General features: G+C 40.2%; 1 protein-coding gene across 13 annotated transcripts in view; it reads right to left on the bottom strand.

Annotated features, from left to right (window-relative positions):
* NHSL1 (NHS like 1) overlaps positions 1–21,948 on the bottom strand; it is a 176,929-nt gene that overhangs the window by 26,002 nt on the left and 128,979 nt on the right. For 9 of the 13 annotated variants that reach the window (XM_038130383.1, XM_038130370.1, XM_038130371.1 and 6 more), the window contains exons 3-4: positions 7,622–7,749; positions 4,530–4,601 (exon numbers count right to left, since the gene is read on the bottom strand). In XM_038130383.1, the coding sequence (XP_037986311.1) occupies positions 4,530–4,601; positions 7,622–7,749 (200 nt within the window). The remainder of the gene's footprint in view (positions 1–4,529; positions 4,602–7,621; positions 7,750–21,948) is intronic. The other 4 variants (XM_038130372.1, XM_038130373.1, XM_038130381.1 and 1 more) reach the window with 1 other exon arrangement.

The raw sequence follows: 21,948 nt of genomic DNA, 5'->3' as shown, positions 1-21,948 counted from the left end.
ATTGCTGCACAGGCATGGAAGGAAACATCACAGCTATTTGTAACAGATGGATTTTCTATTATTGTGGGTGTTCAGTCTAAGTGATCTGTTTTCTCTTGAAGCTGAGTGCTATACAAAAGACATGCCCAAATTGTGCTGCAACTTCTGTTTATCATTACTGGTTTTAATTTTTTTCCTGTTATTATGAAGAATTCCCACTGTTTATAAATAAATAACCATTTATTTATTCTGTCATGCTTTGACTCTATATTCTTTAGGACAGAGTCCAACACTTTATTAAATAGAAAATAAAAATAAAAGCAACTTCCATGTAAAAAGTAAAAGAAAAGTAAAACCTCTTCAAGCAACACTAAGAAAACATTTCAGGCAACAAAACCATTACTAATATTATTCTGTGGTTTGGAACCACACTTCAAAACATGGGAGCTTTTCTTCAAGGAAATAATCAATTTCTGACAGCCTTGAATTTTTTTCCTACAGAGGCTGTGGAAGGGATAGATACTGCTCTGTAGGTAAGGGTTCAGCCCAGTGAAAGTCCTGGCAGTTCTATCAATACAATCTTCTTGGAGGACATGAGCATTTTTTTAGGCCTCTGCTGTTTCTAAAAGGCTCTAAATCCAAGTAATAATATGATGTGCTTGTCTTTTTTTTTGAGAGTGTGTCCATACACTGTTTACACACATATACAGTGTGGGCACATACATACGTACTTACAAACACAAGGATTTTCCCACCTCAAATTACCCAAATTCGTAAACACCTTCATTAACTTAAGAAATCTGGGACAGGAATGCCATTGAAGAAGGGAAAGCTGCCTCCAGCCCATGCTTCCCCCAGTAAGGTTTAAAAAGTGACTGAGAGAGAGAGAAAGGGTTTGTAAGGAGCATGGCAGGGGGTGAAAGCCCATCTGCCACAGCAGGCATGTGTATATGCACTTGAATGAGTAAGCAAGGGTTGAGGCAAAGAAGTGTAGATTTCCCTGTTCTACAATGATCTTTTCTCCACCTGAATCAGGGAGACCAAGGGAGACACCTCAAGCATAATTTTGCAGTTTGTTTGGGATGAAGATGAGCACCAGTGACCTTCAAATAGACTGCTCGCTTGATACTATCAGCATCAGTGTCACCTTCAGACTGCAGTTCAGTGCCAGGTCTCAGCTGTCATGCAGCAGTCTCTAAGGGCTACTCCAGTATGTTAAGTGGCAGAGATACTGGTTACAAAGCCATCCTTCCTTTTCAAAGAAATTACCCAAGCCAAGCAGAACGGGTTTTTTGTTATAGTACACGAACAGAAAAACTGAAGAAGTGAAGCATCCGCTACAAAGGAATCCTAATTATTCAAAGAATGTGAAACATCAATCAGAAATTTTGTAGAATTAGAAGCTGAGAAAATTTGGGACAGACGGAGTAAGACAGACAGAAGTAAGTCAGGTTATATGAGTATATAACCAATGAGAAGCAACTGAAAACCCAATGGTGCAGTTGAGTTCAAAGCAGTGTCAGTGAGAACAACCTCCTGCCACAGGACACACGTGCGTATTTCTACAAAATAATTCAGTAGAAAAGATGGAATTGCTTTTGGGTGTAGGCATAAGTGTTCACATTTCAACTGTAGGTACATTTTCCATGAATCCTGAAGAAACATGACTGTCTCTACTTATATCCTTTCTTCCAAAGTATTCTCAGTGATAATGGTATATGCATGACAAAGCTGTGCACAGCTTTATTACATGCAGAGGAAGGCAGCAACTCATCTTTCAGCCTTCTTCAGACAGAAATTATTCATTTCTTTAATCAGGATGAAAATGAGATTTGCATCTTTTTAGCAAACATTCCCAGATTTACAGCACAGAAGCTCGCTGGAAGATGCAGTGAATTGCTCCTGTGTGACAGGAATGTCTTCTCCAGTCAGGTCTACACTGAAGTAGAATGTAGTAGTACACTTCTCTACACTGGAAGTAGAATGAGGCATAGCTGATCATAAACTCTATGTTCGTAAGTTGTCCCATTTTTAAAGCATCTCTGAGTCATAATAACTTTACTGCTAGTCTTAAATGCCCAAATCCCTGGAATGGGTTGTTACACTCATCTCCACAGGAAAATCTGTTGGAATTTGTTCTTTTTCATGGACATGGTAAGGGGTAAAGGTGGGGTGTGAAAGCAGCAGCCTTGGACCTTGCAGTATTTCCACAAACATGCACTAGGGGGGAAAGCATGAACCTTCAATTGGGAGTTAAAATAAGAATCCAGGAGAAAAATGGCCTATAAATATCCTATAGAGCTATATGGCTCAGTAAGCTGGAGCCTCTCTGACGCCTTGTTGACATATTGTCCCCCAGCCAACTCAGCTGCTGAGATACAACAAAAGAGTTTCACTATCTCAGCACTTTCATGCTATTTGAGAGGTCCCAGATGACAAATGAGTTTATGCTATGTATCTTGCACCACTCTCTGCCTAAATAATCTGTTTATTTTAAATCCTTTTTATATAACAGGGGTTTATACTACAGTATCTAAAAAAAAGATGGAACTTCCAGGAGAACTTAAACCATACAAATTTTACTTTTTAGCAAAGAGACTTCAAACTTCTAGTCATGCCATTTATCCTACTGTCTACTAAAATCACTTCTAAAATCAATTTATCAGAAAAACAAAATAAATTTAAAAAATAATCAGTGCTGCAGACAGCAGCCATACGAGTTCAGCTGTCTATTATATTTGCCAACATCCTATTTCTGCCTCCAGTGTTTTACTAGGTTTGATGGTTTCAAGAGCCATTTTTCCAACACCAAGGGATCAAGACAATCAGTAACAGGGAAAAGAAACCCAAGACCCAAATCTAGCCAACTAAGAATGGTACTTCACATGCCTAATTCAACCCTGGGGTTTCACACTGTCTCATGGAACACTGCCACATTATAAATTTACATGAATTTACACTTTAGATGAATTAGTCATTAGACTCTATTTGGCATCCTCTAGACCAAGGTCTCTAGTTCCCACAGTTTTCACATAATATTCTATTTTATTACTTCTACACACAGATCTCCAGTTGCACTAGCCAGCACTGCTATCTTACTAAACTGTTCACTTCATAACCTTCATTGTGTCTCAGTAAGGAAAGAATTTTTTGTCAGTGAAATTACTGACTATCAAACAAATTATCACCTTAACAAGCACTGCAGAAATGTTCTTTTCTTCTTCCTCTACTCTGTTGTGATGGGATAAAAACCACAAGAAGATCTGTACTGTTTGGAGCTCTAAAAGCCTATCTAGTATCTGCCTTAAGATAAAGACCAATGAATTGTATCGAAGGAAAATTTAAATCTGAGGATGCACAGAGCAGACACTTTTTCCTGAATATTCTCTCAGCATTGGATGGAGTCCTTGCCCTTCAAGAACACATCCAGCTGTTTTCTAAACTCATGTAAACTTTCAGCATCCACAATTTACCCCTTACCATGCACAGTCTGAGTATGCGATGAGTGAAGAATTACCCTCTTTTCTTTGTTCTAAATTTTCTGTACTCACTTCCTTATGCTTTGGCATTTCATGTATTATGAGCTCAATAAATGGCACAGTATTATAAAAAACCAAACCCCTGTAAATGGTATAAAATACATGTGCTGCTTACAACAGCAGTGCCATGCAACTGGCAGCAGGGGGGCAGGGAGGCCACCTGAGGACACCACCACCCAGAGGTACCTTCAGCTCTGCCAGATCTTACACCTCGGGGCTTTTTTAGGCATTCCCACCTCCAAAACTGAAGTGCCCAACTTTACCTCCTCTTAGCAGCAAGTAAAGTTTAGACTTCCTCAAATCAATACAGTTAGTGCACTTGTTTTCACTTAAGATACTAAACGGTTTCGTGCAGATATTGGAGAGATAGTTCCAATCACAGTGGCAAAAATATACTCTCACCCTATCCCACACCCCCTATCCCCCAATAAGGGAAGTAAGTGTTTCTTCACCCAAAGCATAACTATTAAAGCAAAGTTCATAAGCCAAATGACATGATGTAGGGAAAAACACCATGAGTTTTGGGTGCATAAACATTTTCATAAATGGAATAAATGCAATACTGCATGCTTGGGAGCAGGTATTCTCTGTAGTTCACATTTATCATTCAAGAAAGACACATTCCTCCAAATTAGTAGAGTTTTTCCTTGGCTAATTAAAAACCAATGAAGCAGCCTATTAAGTTTTATTTACAATATGGACAGCATCCATTTGGGGAGGGGTTTCAAAGGAGACAAATGTTAATAGACAAAAAAGGGAATAAAAAATTCTGTCAACCATGTAAATACAGGACACTGTACTGCAGACAAAAAGGAGTACAGAGGAACACAGAAGAAACAAACGTGGCATGGAACTCTTCTTTTTTTAATTGCTTTTTTTTCTAAGCAGAAAAAAGCAGCAGGTAAGGACTGAAGGCTAAGAGCAGAATAAGACTGCATATATGCTAAATACTACAGGTAACATCAAGCTGCAGATATGGCAGCTGGATGGTCCCACTTGTGGGCAAAGTACCTTGTTGCTCCAGGGAACCAAGTTACAGCAGGCGCTAATGCAAGACTGAGAGATGCAGTCTAACAGACTAGACTGTTGAGTGAGACAAAAAGAAACAAAGAGAATGAGTGGTAAAAAGGGAAAGAAAAAGGAGTAAGAAAAAAAACACACAAAAGACAAATACAGTTAATATACACACGCATACATTTCAGAACATAAGGAGAACTGGAGTTTGAATGTAACATTTCAAAACATCTTTCACACTGGTAAAACAGAGTAATACTGAAGGACAAGAATAGCTCCCAAGTTGTCTCACCAACAGCAGTATGTAGATACAAGAAAGGAGAAGACTGGTCACAGTATTGAGATGTAAAATCTAGGTAAACCAATTTAATCACCAACAAACTCAATTAGGATCAGTACTACACTGGAGCTTGGCCTGTGCTCCATTAATCTAATTTGTAAGAATCAACATTAAAATCCAAACAATTTTATATCAACTTCCACTCAGAGACTCCAGCTTTCTATGTTTTCTAATTTTGTTTGTTCATTTTTGCTTTGGGCCTGCTTCTCCTTAGTGGTTTTCCTTTCGAAAAGCACACGATCTGCTTATCTTAGACATTTCCTAAGATGCTTGAACCAATGTGCTTGGTGGTGTGACTATTACCCTCTGCTGACAGACATCCACCTCCACAAAACCTGAAAATGCTTATGGATCGACACCTAACAATGGTTTCATATTGTCTCTGTTGTAGACAGACAAGCAGAATATCTAACTATGGTTTTTATTTTTAGAAGCAGACTAAAAGTAACAGGGAAAGCTGGTTTCCTTTGTGATATCGCCCACTCTTTTTTACTGTAAGTTGGCAATTATATCAACCAAGAAGTTTATGAACACTAAAGAGGTATTCATCCACCCATCATTATTTTGCTGTTCTTGAATTTCAATTATTAAATACTGCATACACAGAATTTAAATGTTGGCTTTTTTGCTTTGAATAGATAACAAAGCTTTCATCTAGTGATAAGGAGTTCACATTTTGAATCACAGGATTTTTGGTGACCCCAGTTCCACACTGTTACCGAAGAACTCTCCTGACAGCTGAAGTATGACCCCCTCAAGGCATAAGACTTATAAGAATTACTTGGCTCTTTACCAGTAGGACAATAATTCAAGGTCAGAAATTTGTTGTGGTAAACATTCTAAAGGAAGTAAACAATCTTCTATAGAAAGATTAAACATTTACAGCATTAAAAAAAAAAAAGTGCCAATTAAACAGAGATGCTGGTCAAAAAATTCCACAAAAGAAAGTTATACAATATTAATGGAGAATCATGCTACAGTTTACAAGAAATTTATGTCTTTGTGAGCTGGAAACAAGAGTGGCAGGGTTAAGGCTAAGGTTCTGAGATAATCAGTAACAGCCAAGACTGTCAGTTTGGCAGCTATCTTTCTCTACAGCTCTGAATCATCCTTTCAGCTACAATATTTAAAGGAACCTATTCCGATTTGAAATGGAGGTGCTATCCTATATTTAAAGCATACTTAGTTACATTAATTTTCTCCAGAATGCACAGAAATTGTTAGTAACACATTATGTTAACACTCAAAAAACCCTTAAACAAGAAAGGATGACAGCTCTCAGTCTCCAAGAATCCCCACCCATGCTTATATACTTTCATGCAAATTGTTTAAAGAAAAGTGCATTTATATTTTTAAATGTTACGTTAGTTTTACATGTGCAGGTGGTAATATGCTGCACAGCACTGGCCAGGACAAGTCGATGGCATATATGTATGCATTTATGTGCAGTACATTAATAGCAACAAGCAAGGTGTTAATACTTTCCCCACTGGAAAGCATAGTTCCAGTGATCTCAGCAAGGTTTTGCAAATCACCATTATAATGTATTCCACAGTATGAATGTGCTTTACATTCTCGGCTCACTGCCAGTACATACCACACACAGCTAAACAAGATGCTCTGACATTCCCTGCCAATACACAGATAAAACGCAATCACCACCTGGACAAGAGACTCTGCATATTCCACAACACCTCTTATGTGACTAAAACCCATGGAGGATAAAACTCAAAACACTGCACCTATTAAAGTGCATTCTCAGGGTCTGCACATTTCGCTGATAAAAGTTATTTGGTCCATACTACCGGAGGGACAGATGGTTTAGTAACAATTCAAAGAAATTCAACTGCGCTACAATCAAGGATATCCTCCCACTCTCAAAGCAAGAGCTGTTTTTGGCAACGTATTCTAGAATATCTATCTTGAAAATGCTAGGAGCTCTGGCATTTCAGTTTTAGGCAGGCACACACCCCAGCAGTAACATCCTAAACCACTACACCACAGTCAGCTTTTCCTTTAGAGCCCACACACACAACAGGACAAAGACAGGAGAGCAGAACTTTTCTTCTTCAGAACAATAGCACAACTTACTAGTTCTGTAATTGAAATCTATATAAATTGATGTACAAAGCAATATGGCTTCAAAACTTTCTTGAAACTTGTGATCAACTGTTCCTTCTCTTTATTTGTTTCTAGATTCTAAGAGTTGAGATGTGGGGCTATAAGCACAAAAATCATGAAGTAAACTGAAACAAACTGATTGTCCACTAAGTTGGCAACAAACAAACTGACTGTCCACTAAGTGGACAATCTTCATTTTCTGGATTTTCTGCCTTTACCAAACAGTTGTGATGCATTAGGACAAAGCCCCTACCTAACTGAATAACCACCTCTATTAGCAATTCAAAGTGCGTACCTATCCAAGCTACAATTCAAGTATGCTGATGGCTGCTGAATAGCTCTTCCTGCTACTTAGCAGCTAGCCTTGCTGGGGTCTTCCCTCCAGAACATTACCAAACCCCTTCTTTCACACTCTGAACATGCCAGTGGGAACTTTGTATCACTGCATGGATAGAATTGGGAGTTTTAAGACATCATGAAAGTCAGATAAACTACTGTCACTGCAATTCAAAGAAATAAACATCTTTGTGATCCTCTAAAAATCCTGCCTTATCTGAACAGTGTTATGGCAGGCAATTAAACTGCACCACACAAGTATTTTTTCCAGTACTTTTCCCCCCACCCTTACCTTTTGTTCAATTTCTTCATAATCATCCTGGTAACTTCCACAGATTGCACTGGAGGACGAGGAGAAGGTGGGGCCCTGAGAGTAATACTGCGAGCTCCGGTAGCCATCCCTCCGCAGCTTGTCACACTCTGCCAAAAGAAAGAGAAATAGGAGGTTAAATCATGGCAGAGCCATTACTGCTTATGCTTGGTGTTCAATGGCGTTTAAGTTCTGAATGTTTTTCTGAAAAGGTTTACCATGCATTAACATTGTCTGCCCCAAGTGACAGAACCCAAGGGCGTGTTCCTCATATTTGTATCTATATTTCCTCCTCCCTCACATGTGTGACATACGTAAGCCCACACATAGCGTATTAACCCAGGCAATGGCAAGTGCTTTGAAAGAAGGGGGAAATCAATTTCTTTATTTAAGTGAGGCCTGGCTCGGTGTCCTGACAGATGGCAGCATCTCGCAGGATGGGAGACGGATGCATGCGAGTAACTCCAGGGGTCTCATTTGCCAGGCCGGTAGACATCTATTATATGCCTTACACTTGAAATGATGATGATGTTGCTCACTACTCAAGCACCATCTGCTAAATAACTTTGGCACTGACCACTTGTCTTGTCTTCCTGTCCTTGGAAGAGACCATTTACTGTGATTTTGGAGAGAGGAATGCAAATCACAGGGATCTCAAAAATCTTGTGTTGCTGCACAGCACACGTAGTTTAATACTACAGAGTTTCTAAAGTTTAGAGAGCATTCAGAGCAGACATGCATCCCCACTCACAATAGCCAAAATTCCAGTCAGCATAGCATCCCCCTCACCAAGTTTTCCACAATCATCTTCCTGTCTCCTAATTGATATTCAGTGTGATTGTGCTAAAGAATAACAGACGCCAGAGCATAAGGAAAAATTAAATGTTCAAGATGCAGCAACCAAACTCATCAGACCAGTTAGCTTTACACTTTCAAGACAGATATCTGAATCTGTTGAAAGATGATGAAAGCAAGAGAAAAATTAAGTATTTGGTGTATTTCCATTTAAGGAACTGAAATTTCTGCACAATACGGAGGCATTATCACAACACAAAGCACTTCTATCATCAGTTGCTGGAGAAGGCCTTTCTATGATTATATCATCTGTCTGCCTATCTTGATCTTCTGAATACTCCTTAAAATAAAAAAGATGCAGAGCTTATACCAAGGGCAAGGTTTTAGAGAGGCTTTTGCCTGGCAAATGATTAGGTGGAGTTACAATGTGCAACTCTAGCATACATGTCCTCTGTTATGCCCAGATGCTTCTGAGACCGAGGTCTGGAGGACTCGTGCTGGCAGGTTAACTGACCCACAGCAACCACAGATCTGTGAGGATTTAAACAATAAGGACTCCCCTCTATCTGCACATGGACACTGAGGAGGCAAGCTTACACTCTGACAATCAGCCACTTCCATTGGCGCGGGACATATGTATCCCTAATGTGTCAAAAAGGGTAGTATGGCAGGAACCGTTCCTTCCCTCTCAATTCAAGGACCAACAGTGGCTGTGTGGGTTTTGAGATCCAAATCAATGGCTGTATCTCAGGATCAGAGGGCTGGTAACCCTGTTTACCCGTTCCACATGTGTGAGCACACTGACATTGTGCACATCTGGCAAACTGGTGCTGTACTTCAGGAGGGGGGTGAAAAATGACTGTCAGCAGCCACAGGAAAGCAAATTCCTTCATCACCGTTCCAAATTTGGTACTGGATCCAGCCAGATCCAGCACATAACACTCCCAGATGTGAGCACCCTGATGGGTTGTTTGATGGTTTCAGCTACAAATGAACAAGCTAAGCGGACTGTGGCAGAGCAAGACAGCCCAAAGACTTGCATCAACTTGTAGCACAGGTTAACGCACTAAGTTGTCAACTTAGACACTGCAACTTTTACCTCCAGAGAAATCATTAATCACTGCCAACAAACATGAATACAACCTAAGGGGTGCATAAGAATGCAGTTATTTTTCCTCCCATTTTTGGACTAAGGCTTAGGGTCTTTGCAGCCACTCCTGAGACTCTCTGACATCAGACATCATGGCATGCCCCCAAAAAAATCCTATGGTAGTTTGACCTGGGCTAGATGCCAGATGCCCACCAAAGCTGCTCTATCACTCTCTTCCTCTGAAGAGAGCTGGGTAGGAGAGAGAAAAGACAATAAAAGACTCATGAGCTAAGAAAAGGACAGATCACTCACCAGTTAAAACCACGGGCAAAATAGTCTTGATTTAGGAGACTTAGCTGAATTTATTACCAATAAAATAGGAGCATGATAATGAGAAGTAAAGCAAATCTGAAAAAACACTCCACCCACTCCTTCCCTCGTTCCCAGGCTTAACTTTATTCCCAATTCTCTACCTCCTCCCCACTCAGCAGAGCAGGAAGATGGGGAATGGGGGTTATGGTCAGTTCATCATGTTGTACAGCCACTACTTCCTCCTCAGGGAGGTCAATCCCCTGCTTCAGTGGAGTTCCTTCCTTGGGAGACAGCCCTCTAAGAACTCTCCAATGTGACCCCTTCCCATGGGCTACAATTCTTCACAAACTGCTCCAGAAGTGGTTCTCCCATGGGTGCAGTCCTTCAGGAACAGCCTGTTTCAGTGTGGGTTACCTACTGTGGGTCAGAAGTCCTGCCAACAAATCTACTCTTGCTTGGACTCCTCTATCCATGGATTTCCAGGGCCTGTCAGGAGCCTGCTTCAGTGTGGGCTTCCCGTGGAATCACAGCTGTCACAGGACTCTTCTGGAGGCGACAGGCTCTTCTGGAGTGTGACAGATGAATGCTGCTCAAACAATATTAATTGTTTGACCTTCTTTATTTTCCTAACCAAGAAGGTGAAGGTGATGAACAGTGCACCTCATGAAGCCCAGAAAAGCTCCAAAAACTTAAGGAAATAAATGCTGAAGGTTTCAAGTCCATCAGAAGTTCAAGTGGACTGCCAATAACAACCTGTCAGCTTATCAAGCTCACAACCTTCCACTGTCCACAACACAAAATCCATGTAACTTCAGAAGTAATTGCAGCAACATTGCTGATGAAGCCAAAATTCCCAAACACTGCTAGGTGCAACCAAGAAAAAGGTGGTTTGTCCCCAAGAACAGCTTTTCTATTTATGTACTGTAACTGTACATATTGCAGCACAGCAGGAAACACACTGTGGATGGCACCCAAGGCCAACAATCTCACCAGAGGCTTTAGGCAGACATGTTTTACTTCATGTTGCAACAGCCTATGAGCACAACACAAGGTCACACATTGCACCTGACTGAAGGTACTGTCGCTGCCAAACCAAGGGTGGAAACTGGCTGTCTAAAAACTGTTCTAGCTAGAGGCTCCTCCACTCCATCTCCTAACTCTTATTAGAGGTGCCCATGGCACTCTGTAAGCAATTAGATTCATATTTTTCAGGTATAGGGGTTTTATTTTTGTAAAAAAAAAAAAACAAAAAAAAAAAACAAAAAAAAAAAAAAAAAAAAAAAAAAAAACAAAAAAAAAAAAAGAAAAAGCTAGAGATGCTTACTCTAGAAAATACTCCAGATACTTACTCTTGGAAAGACTCCCTTCTACCCAGAGGAGCAGTAAGTTGTGCTAGTCTGACAGCCCCAAACAGAGAAGAGCACTACACACTAAGTGAAAAAGTTCTTATGGTTATGCATGCTATTTCAGAGATGTCTGTACTGAAGCTGACATGGTAACAGAAGGATCCATTCAGTTCCAGTTATTAAAAATCTTCATTTTAAAGAATGAAAATACATTAGCACCAGCTGAATCAGGGACATACACTCTCTTGGCTGCCATTTCCCACATTATACAACATACAAAACTGTGCACAGCGTTTCCGTATTTCCACCAAAGAACTGTCAGTCGAACCCCAGGACACTGCATCAGGCAGGACACAAACACTCACTCCTGAGGATGTGCTCGCCAGCCCAAATCTGCAGCACGTGCTGCAGGCAAGCTCCAAATCATTATTTTCACATGAATCTGATCTGAAAAGTGCAACAATATGACTACGCCTCAGATGAACCAATTTTGCTCACACAAAGATTAATTCCAGGAAACTCAGGAAAAGTGTTAGTGCCTTGGTAACTGCAATTGGTGTTCAATGGCATTTAAATAGTGAATGTAGTACTGAGTAGTGCCACAACTCCAAAGTCGAAGCTACCTCCCTCCCCTTCATCTCGCGACTGATTGCATCTGGGGCTAAGTGCACAAGGACATCAGCTGTCACCTTCTGTTGCCCTGTAAGTGCTTTTCTGGCTAGGTGAAACCACAGATGAGCTCTTGTTTTCCTTCTGTATTAGTGATACATGAAATTTCAGAACTACCTCTGTATTAGAAGTATTGCTCAAAAATGACTGTCATTAGATTATATAATAATTTCTTTCCACTTACGTGGTACAAGTGAAACCCTTCCTAAAAAAATTAAATCTTTCCTGAAATTTTTCCTTGTGTTTTGCTGTTCACAGGGTGGTTTTAGTTAAGCGTGAAGAAAGTGCGTGGGAAATGCAGTTGAGGCCCTTTTAAGGGCCCCTTCATCATTTCCACAGTTATTAGAACAGGCTTCGGGAGACACAACCAAAGCAAATGTGTTAAAGCTGTCAGTGCCCAATACAACCATGCCCAAGTCTCTGCTATATACCCAGACACTCACATATTCGCTCACGATTTCAGTATTTCAGCCTTTTGCTGAATCTTGGCATCAGACAGAAGCGTGCTGCGGACCTGTCCTGTGCATCACTCATCTCTGCTCTCTTCCCTCCTGCTGAATAAGCTGGGGAACCTGCAGCAAACTGAGAGCAAAGGCTTAACCAGCCATATGCAATTCTGCACCAGAGTTTTGAGCCACGGCACTGAATTCAGCACTGTTGTGAATAAATCAACCTCTCCATATAAAAGCTTATGGCCCTTGTGACAGACTGTCAGGTCAAGTGTATGAAAATATCTCTGAGGCCTCTCAGCCCAGATCTCTCTATTACATACCAGGAACTTGTATGTGCCCCTTAGTCAGTAACACACACACACAAGTCTCAAACACAGAGGCAATTTCCTGCTTTTCCAACAACTGAAATCATATGCCCACATAATAATTTGAGGCACAAATCACGGGAGGGAACAGAAGGCACAGCACTGATACCTCAGTAATTTGTCTGACATGGTATTACCATGGTAAAGCAGGATTAACGTTTACCTTGTCAGACCCACACGCTGCACCGTGCCACGACAGATGGAAGGCTGGGTTTGCTGGGAGGGGACCGGATGCACTGGCTCTTTTCCTCTCGTTTAACCAACTTTGGTAACGTTTTGTACCTGCTGAGATTCCTACCCATAAAACTTGTTGCCATATCTAGAAGTTTTTATGAAGGAAAATGCATTACCCTGTCAGGAGCAGAACTGGTCAGAGCGACATGGATTCAGTTATTTTCAGAAGTTGTGCTTTATATTTTTCTTACTGTAAATGAACGGTGCAAAAGTGTTATTTATAACAAGCTTCTTCTTAAACAATTATCTTGCCTGTCGGTATTAGTGTGCCCCATATATACCTGTCTGCAGGGAGAAAAGCCAGAAAAGCCTCCAGGTGCTGGCTTCCACAGCTAGAGCCCGTCTGAGCCTTAGACTTCTCCCTAAGGCAAAGCCCCAGCAAGACCACAGAGCCACAGCTTTATGCCACCATCCTGGACCAGTCCTTCATGTCTCAGGCCTGAAAGTGCACCCATCACTCATTAAATTAGCCCTAATGAGATTACTCTGATTACTCCTGTAAGCAAACACTGCTCACATGACTGTTGCAGGATCAGGCCTTAAGCTCTGTACCTATCTACATCCACATGTACACACTCAGGCACACTCTCACAAGCCTACACTGAAGAAGCTAATATTAAAAAATTAAAATCCACATTTCTAAATATTTATTAGTAACCAGCAAAGGCACTAATTAAAGAATTAAAGCACCATGATACTGACTAGTATAAACTTAGAAACTCGGCATCAAAGTTATTCAAACATCTTAATAGCCCAAATTAGTTTGGAATAACTACTCAACCCACTGCATGGGTCAAGCAATGAAACCACAGGAATATCATATCCAGGAAACACCTAAATTTGCCCTGTATGCAAGAACAGGACCTGGAACTCAACTAACTGCTAAAATCCAAAGAGATTAAAATAAAATGTAAGTTGGACCAGGAGCAGATGCGCTGCCTGCCTGGCAGAGCTGCTGAAACAAAAACTCCCAGGTACAGACATAGAAAGGGGAAAGATCAGCACAGGCATCAATTACTTTTATATCATCTCTTGCTGTTTCCTTGTCAGCAAGAAGGGACATGTGACAAGCTGACAGCTTCATCTGCATGCTTGAGAAACTATCTCAGCTGAAGTCTGGGTGACTTCTTGGCAGAGCCTTTAATGTTATAACTTGTATTTTTTTTTCTTTTTCTTACGACGGAGAGGCTATTAACTGCTCAAGTCAGCTAAACTGTCAACTAGAGAAATATATCTGCTGACTAGTATATTAAAACACATTTATCCATTCACTGCACATATCACTGGAAAATCACTCTACTCCCCAGGGTCAGAAACCTTTTTTTTTTTCCCAGTCTTCAAACACTGTAGTTAACTTCTTCTGTAAATACCCCCAAAACATGTTCCTCCCTAAGTCACGACTACAAACACTGTCTCTTACAAGTAGCTTTTCAAAATTTCACCTAAAACCAGACAGACTGTAGTACAGTATACATTTGTCTTGTAAACTCAAACTGCTTAAAACTACCTCTTACTTAACAGGTGACATTCCACCTTAATAATCAAAGTATCAATACTTCTGGTTTTAAAAGAAATTACTTTCACCACTGGTAAGTAACTGCATATAATTTTAATTTACTTGCTAGAGACTTTGAGTTTGTTTTTCCAGTGGAGCTGAGACAACTAAGATCTTGTGGGCTTGTGACAGACAGACGTGGGTGTCGAAGACCTGGATTTCTGAGCTGGCATCGCTGCATCTGCGCAAATCACGCTGGGTTAGATCCAGTCAAGGACTTAATTCCTACAGTCAGACAGGACATGATCTAAATTTGACATATGTGCCTCCTAAATTCAGAGTCCAAACAGGTATGTACACACTGCCTGCAGCATATAAATATACAGAAAGGGATCTCAGGATAAATCCAACTAAGGAAGAACTTGAGATGCCTGAACTCTCATCATCACCACGCTACTAATGGCTGGTGCTGGGTCCAACGCTGCAAGCCCTTCTCATGAGGGGCAAGAGAACCTAACAGGGTTCGAAGGATGATGTGCTTTTGCAAGTTAAAAGTATTTTTAATTTAGATACAAATTTAAGTTCTTTGCAGATGAGGTGGGCACAGGCTCAATCTCCAGCTACCTAATGGTGTTCTCAGGACACTAAGCAAAAGGCTGTCTGTAAAAGCCAGAGCTGTGCTTTTTTTTGGACTGTCGTATGGTCTGGTGTTAAGTACCAACACACACTGAGCATTGAACCAGGACCTCTTCAAAGGACATGGCTGCCTCTCTGCTTGCTCACAGCAGTGTGGTAAGACGTGGATAAAACCAAGGTAATACTTGACTATGCAGTTAACTGGGGAATTTCAGGGAGGTAACTTTTCAAGATAAAGAGCTTGTTGAGAATTATTATGCCTGGGACTATAATTAAAACAGACACCCTAGTTCAAAGGTTTCTTTGGTTAGTAAATCTAACTGAAATTACTACCTTTCACTCTGTGCCTCTTTATGGTTCCCCTCATTTGTAAACTGGGGTTAAGAATGCAGAGTTCGCTGTGTGTAGATGAGACAGGCTATATAAAAGCTCAGCTGTACAAAGGCAATCTTGTTTCTCACAAATATCTCAAGTTAAACATGACTTCAAAAAAAGCAGCTCAATTTAACTCCAATACAGCACCTATTTTTGTCCCTGGATCTAAATATGCAGCAGACAGCTTGCCTCTACCACTTTACATTCCTCCCAAAAATTCACTCAGCTTGGATCATGTCCCGTTTTCTTTAAATGTATAAATCCCCGTATCATCTGCAGAACTTGACTATCACAGAGACTGCTTCTATATCAAAGCTTTAAAATATGTTGTAAAGCCACAGCAATGATGCACTTGTGCAACCACTGAACTGTAACCAATGCTGACTGCAAAGCAAGTTCATGAACTTCAGCTGTGTTATATTCAGTGCACCATTTTGTTGAGACTCCCAGTCAAATGGGTCAGGGATTTCAACAGATGGAGCACTGTTGCCACCCAGCTGAAAAAACTCCTGCTCAACAGCTCAATCTAGGTGCTCCGGCTAGTACCAGCCTCTGCCAATCCAGCCAGCTTCCTTAATATTCCCATCCCTTGCTCCAGAATGCAGTTTTACACTGATATTTCTATATCTTTTATCAGTACATACAGAAAAGCCCAAGACAAACCCAGACACTGTGAACATGGGTACCAACATATTTCTTCCACAAGCACCATTTAAAGTGGCAAGTGGCAAAACAAACAAACAGATCATCAGCAAAATTTAGTTGTTTGCTTCAAAGCTGTCATACTTGATGAGTAAGAATTTGAAAGCTCCATGAGACTTTTTAAAAGACTATTTTGCATATTCTATCTCATGAGTAAGTAGCCATGCCCAGCCACACAGGTAGCTTTTAAGGACAGATGCTGTCTAGAGATACCCAGAAACAAAGATGTCTTGGGCTCCAATGGGATGAAGGTAATGCTAACACAGGGCTGCTGGACTGTGACAGAGAAGTATGCTGCATGGTGACTTCAAAGAAGTTTTACTGAAAGTGAACAAATGTATTTATGCTAGGTCTACTTCCCCCCACACACAAATGTTGGGAAGCATGTAACTGGAGGCCAGTTGGGCTGGGAAGCCCACCCTTCCAAGCAGCTTCAGGGCTCAGCTGTGCAGACACTTAAAGCAGCACAAGGATGGGGCATGAAAGTGCAACATTATAGGAAAGCAATTGCACAGATTTATTTTCAAGGGTCTACATCAGATGCAAGTGTTTAAGAAGGATCCAAATTAAAAGGAACTCTAAATGTCAAAATACTGTTAACAGGGTCAAGTAAATGCAAACACGTTGATCTTTCCCTTCTTTCTTGGAGCTTTTAAAAAACAAATACATTTAATACCAACCTTTAATTCCCCAGGTGATCTGCATGAGTTAGTGATAGAGAAAACCTTTCTAAGGGCACCAAAATGCAACAGCCATGACAAATAATATTTGTTAAGAAGCTGTCACTAGGGAGTGCTCAAAATAATTATCACTGTTTGTCTCAAGTTAATTTAAATTTCTGCAAGTGCCTTATACACTGCATTTAGTGGTGACAAGATGTCTTAAGTACAACAGTGTATTTGCTTCCTTTTCTATCTTTGATCCTTGCATTAAAATAACACTCCCTGCTTTTTCTCAAGTGTTTTTTATCGATATTTGCTGTTTCTTAGACAACTGAACGCAGCTAATGTAAAAATACGAAGGGATTTATCATTGCTTTTTCTCCTAGGACATTTTAAATGTAAAGCTATCTCAAATGCTGCCAAGAAGTACATAACATTCTAAATCTAAGAAAGTAAGGAGGAAGAACAGCAAAAAGGAAATCAACTGGAAGTTCAATATTCCTTGTGATGGAAGTTGCTTTACCTAGTATTTAAATAACTGCTACAGAGAGTTAACAGTTTCAATTTATTCTTTTTACTAAAGGCACGGATCTGAAATGGGTTCAATAATCCGTCAGGTATAGCTGCCTAAAAAAACACATCCATCTAGTTTAGGAAAAAAACCTGTATTACTTTGAAACAAATGTTGTCTTCTTTTAAGCCCTTTCACTGGAATTGCTTTCACTGCTCATGTGTATCATGCAATCAATCTACATATAACCACCCTTAATGTTTTTACACTCAGCACTGCACTATACAAACTAAACCTAAAAATAGGCCACCTAGATGCTTCCAAGTAACCCAATTTTGCAGCACAAGACCAGCTTTCAAACACATGCAGTGCAGCCTTTTGGTCAAATTCTGTTTTGTTTCATTTGAGTATTTCCTTTTTGAAATTCCTTATTAGAAAGGGCAGTTGGAGTATGGAACTTGGCCAAAACCATCAACAGATGTATGGTGAACTAATTCAGTAACAGTATAAAAAGCAGGATACATGAGCAGAAGCTCTGATAGTAACTTGACAACTGAAACCAAAATAATGAAAAATAGGTTGATTTCTATTTTTTGATTTTATAGCTGCACAGCCTTCCAGAAACATATGGTCTACTCCTAGCCTTTAATGGCCTTTTACTTCATTACGGTTTCCAGTTGGTAGGGAGTTCACATCTTGACATCTCTCTGAACCAGAGCTATTATCAATATGAAGTGGTTTCTCCCTATTTTGCAGCTCTTTAATGAAACATAAGATTATTTTAAGTCCATAATCTTCTCAGGAGGATTATCGACTAGTAGGTCTGACCCTAATATTGCTCATCTGAACAGTGATCTGCCAGATGCACTGAGAAAACAAAGGCTAAATACATACCTGTCTGGAGGGTCTTGAAGCAAGACATAATAGAGGTTTTATGACTAACTACTTAAATCCTGTTTTATTTGACAATGCTAACCAGATGTCTTCTGGAAAACAAATCAAGTGTTTCAATCACTGCTGCTTAAATACATTCCTTGAATTTGGCCAACAAAGCTAAACAGAAGCTAGAGCCAGCCAAATCCAGCTCTTCTGAAGATGAGATAATAAATGAATCATCGCAGGCATTGGAACAACGAGCCCTATATTATGTACGTAGCCTGAATCAACACAATTACCCTGGGGGGAGGGCACAAAGTACAGGCAGTTGTGCAGGAAGTTTCAGCAGTTACAGACTGAAAAAGGGTATGAAAGTCAGAGTGTGGACTGTTCCCACTACTTACAGCAATGCCTTCCTCAGTACATATCCAACACTTTGTTATCTGCTGGAAAAGACAACCAGTCTGGGCAGTGACCAGCAAGTGTTTGACAAGACACTGCCCCTCATCTGCAACTTCAACAGCGCAGAGAGTGTCCACAACACTCTTCAGGAACTGGATATCTCCTAACAGCCTGCTATCATTTCAGTTTAGCTGTGTCTGAGCTTTAACATTAATACAGTTATTCCATCCCTGCCCTTTATGCCTGTCGTCTCCCAACTCATGAAAAAATGAGAGATTGTACTCACCCACTTTTTTTTTTTTTTTTTTTTTTTTTTTTTTTTTTTTTTTTTTTTTTTTTTAAAATCAAAAGTGCTCTACATTGCTAATTGCAGGAGCTGGAAGACAAGTGCCCCTTGGAAATTCCACTACACATGCCCTGCTCTGGTTCCCATCACTGCAACTGACATAAATCCACATTTGAGGGAGAATTTAGAATAGTTAAAAAATAACAGAAACTAAGAGTTTAGGTACATAGTAAGAATTCTTTTTTCTCTTCCTTGTCTTCATCATAGCTTGCAAGATTATCCAAGGACAATGCATTCCAGATCAAAATTTAGGCTTTCCTTTTAGGACATTAGACCTCTACCTGTGACACACTGTTGATGTCACAAACCTGCTCAGAAGGTAAACAGGCACACTTACAATACACCCCAAGCAGTTAAGTAAAGCAACACTTAGTACAGTGCTGCATCTCCTCCCCATCTTCATGCTTCATGCCTTATTGCTTGTCAATTTTAGAGTCTAACACACTTCACAAAATGAGCATTAGTCTCAATTTACTTTTACTGCCAAGTATTTGTGTCACTGCTATGTACTACAGCTGTTCTATCTGTGGTCCCAGCTGAAGACCACTGTACTTCAGAGACTTGCTCAGATACTGGTTCCTCAAACAGGCCCGTGCAATGAGCCAGATCTGTCAATGCACTGTGTCAGCGATGGGAGCTGTTTTACAGTGCTACCCTACCCACTGAACCCCTCGGCCTTATGACCAAGAACACTGCAGGGAACACTGCAGTATGTGGCACTGGGCCCTTCAGCACAGACAACAACCTGCCTCAAGAAACAATGCCACTCTGAACAACATCAAACTCACAGCTCTGCCACTGCCCAGACCAGACTCTCAATGCTAGTCCAGACACTCAGCAGAGATTAGAACATGAGACTAGCCAAGTCGAGTAGTCCCTCAGCCTTGGAGCAGAGCACACAGCAAGGGAACAGGATTGATTTGAGGATCCTGGCCCCATGCAGAGCCTCAGCTCTTCCTTCCCATCTGTCGTCTTCATCTTCTGTTTTCATGACTTCCTAGGACACAACAGGGACACGAAGCACAGAGTCACATTAAGACTCCTCAGTGGTTAATACTGTTTTGTTTCTATCTGAACATCTGTATTTTGGGAAACACCTTTCATGAAAAGTCCGTGAAAACTCTGGGAAGAGGCCAAATAGGACATGGTTTCAGGAAAGGCCAGCCAGAGCAGCTTGGCCCTGAGGGTAAGAAAACATGCATGGTGCATGGCACGTGTCACTCCATTTGCTTCAGCAGGCACTCCAAGGTCCGGGCTCCTTCCCCAAAGAAAACGAGGGTCTGCTTTATCCAATGCAAGAAAAATATTAAGAAGAAATACTGTATCTATCACCATAACCCAAGAACTGCATCATTTTCTAAACATTTAAATCAAATTGCAATGGTACCATGACTATGAAGTGCAGCTGAAGTTACTCTTCCTCCCTAGACATCATATTAAGCCACTGAGACCTTTCATTTAAAATAAAGTAACACAGCCTGGGTTTAATATATTAAGCCACTGGTTTTAGTCAATAACAACTCTAAATTTCAGTATAAGTTACATATAGGTTATATGTCCCAAGAATAGACAGACTATGCTTCACAAACTTTCCAGGTTCCAGGTGCTGCATTTTCTAATTCACATTACTGGACAATACTGCATTTTAAAACTTCAGAGGGCAGCAGAGCACCTGCATGCCTGAAATAGCTTTCCCTCAGTTATGAGCACACTTGAATGAAAGATCTCACCACTTCTACTTGAAAGTAGCTTCGTAAAGGAAAAGCACAGTATTTCCTCTTAATTTCAAAAGGATAAAAGCCTAGTTCATAGGTAAAAACCTAAAATATCTCCCTATGCAACATCTACTATCACACAGAGCATCCATTTCCATTGTGTTGATAAGCAGGGGACATACCAATATATAATATACAAAGTAAAATAATCAGCTCCACAAAAATTAATTAAGAAGATCTTTTCCTCCTACAAAAACAACACTGCTTCCTGAACAAGTATGTAGAGATCAGCATACAGTGTACTTAATTTTCTCAAGACACTTAAATACTAATTATTTTAATATCTGTAACATTTTATCCTAAAACAAATTTAAGTAGCAATATTAGCTTCTGCTTCTTAAGTGATACTTAAAAGTTTATTCTAAATAACAGACAGCTTCTTTTTTTTCACTAGATTTTTTTATTAAACCCACACTGTAAAGAATTTACTGTTAAAATCATACCAGAACAAACAGTTTGCCCTTTCACTGTCTTAAAAGCTAGACAGGATTCCATCTGGTTACTATTAGATGGGTGAAAATACCTTGATAGAAATACTTAGCTTGAATTATTTTGAAAGATTTTGTACATTTGATACTTTGACAGGTGATTTAAATGTGCTCTACATGTGAATTACTATTTGTTACCTAAGTTTTATACGTCCTTTTCCATTTACAGGGGACCCACCTGTGTAGAAACACATAAATAGTCTTCAATCAACCTGCTATAGTTGCTATCTACCAACAACATCAGCTCTCATAATGTGAACAAGAACAGGACTGGAAAACTTTCAAATCTATCTTTGGATGGTCTGAACAGTAGCTGCTAACTTAGTCCTCATGGCTTTGTTATCAGGTTCAAGGGGACCACCAGAGGTTCTTCCTTCCCAACCTCCTCTAAAGATAGGATTAAATATACACAAATGACTTTTGAGTAGTGCTTGTCTGACCAATTCTTAAAAACTTAAAATTATTTCATAACCCCAAAAATCTGGGGGGCGGGGGGCATTTAAATACCTTTGCCCTCATATTTCTCCACTGCTGTACATGCCTACTGCTTCATTTCTGACTTAGCATAAAGCAAAAACTATATTTGCTTTAGTTTTACTTCCTTCCAGTTTCCCTTTGTTGTCACCATTTTTTGGAGACACAAGTGATTCATCCCACTTTCTGCACAGAATACAGTGCATTTTGTCATCCAGTGTCATTCTTTCCCCACCACCCACACAGCATGTCAGGTCACATACAGCTGTCCTACTGCTAGAGGTATACCTTAGCCAAAGAATCT

This window comes from Motacilla alba, chromosome 3 (assembly GCF_015832195.1).
Source record: "Motacilla alba alba isolate MOTALB_02 chromosome 3, Motacilla_alba_V1.0_pri, whole genome shotgun sequence".
Classification (NCBI taxonomy): domain Eukaryota; kingdom Metazoa; phylum Chordata; class Aves; order Passeriformes; family Motacillidae; genus Motacilla; species Motacilla alba.
The sequence above is the reverse complement of the archived record's forward strand: the minus strand, read 5'-3'. Positions and strand labels throughout refer to the sequence as shown.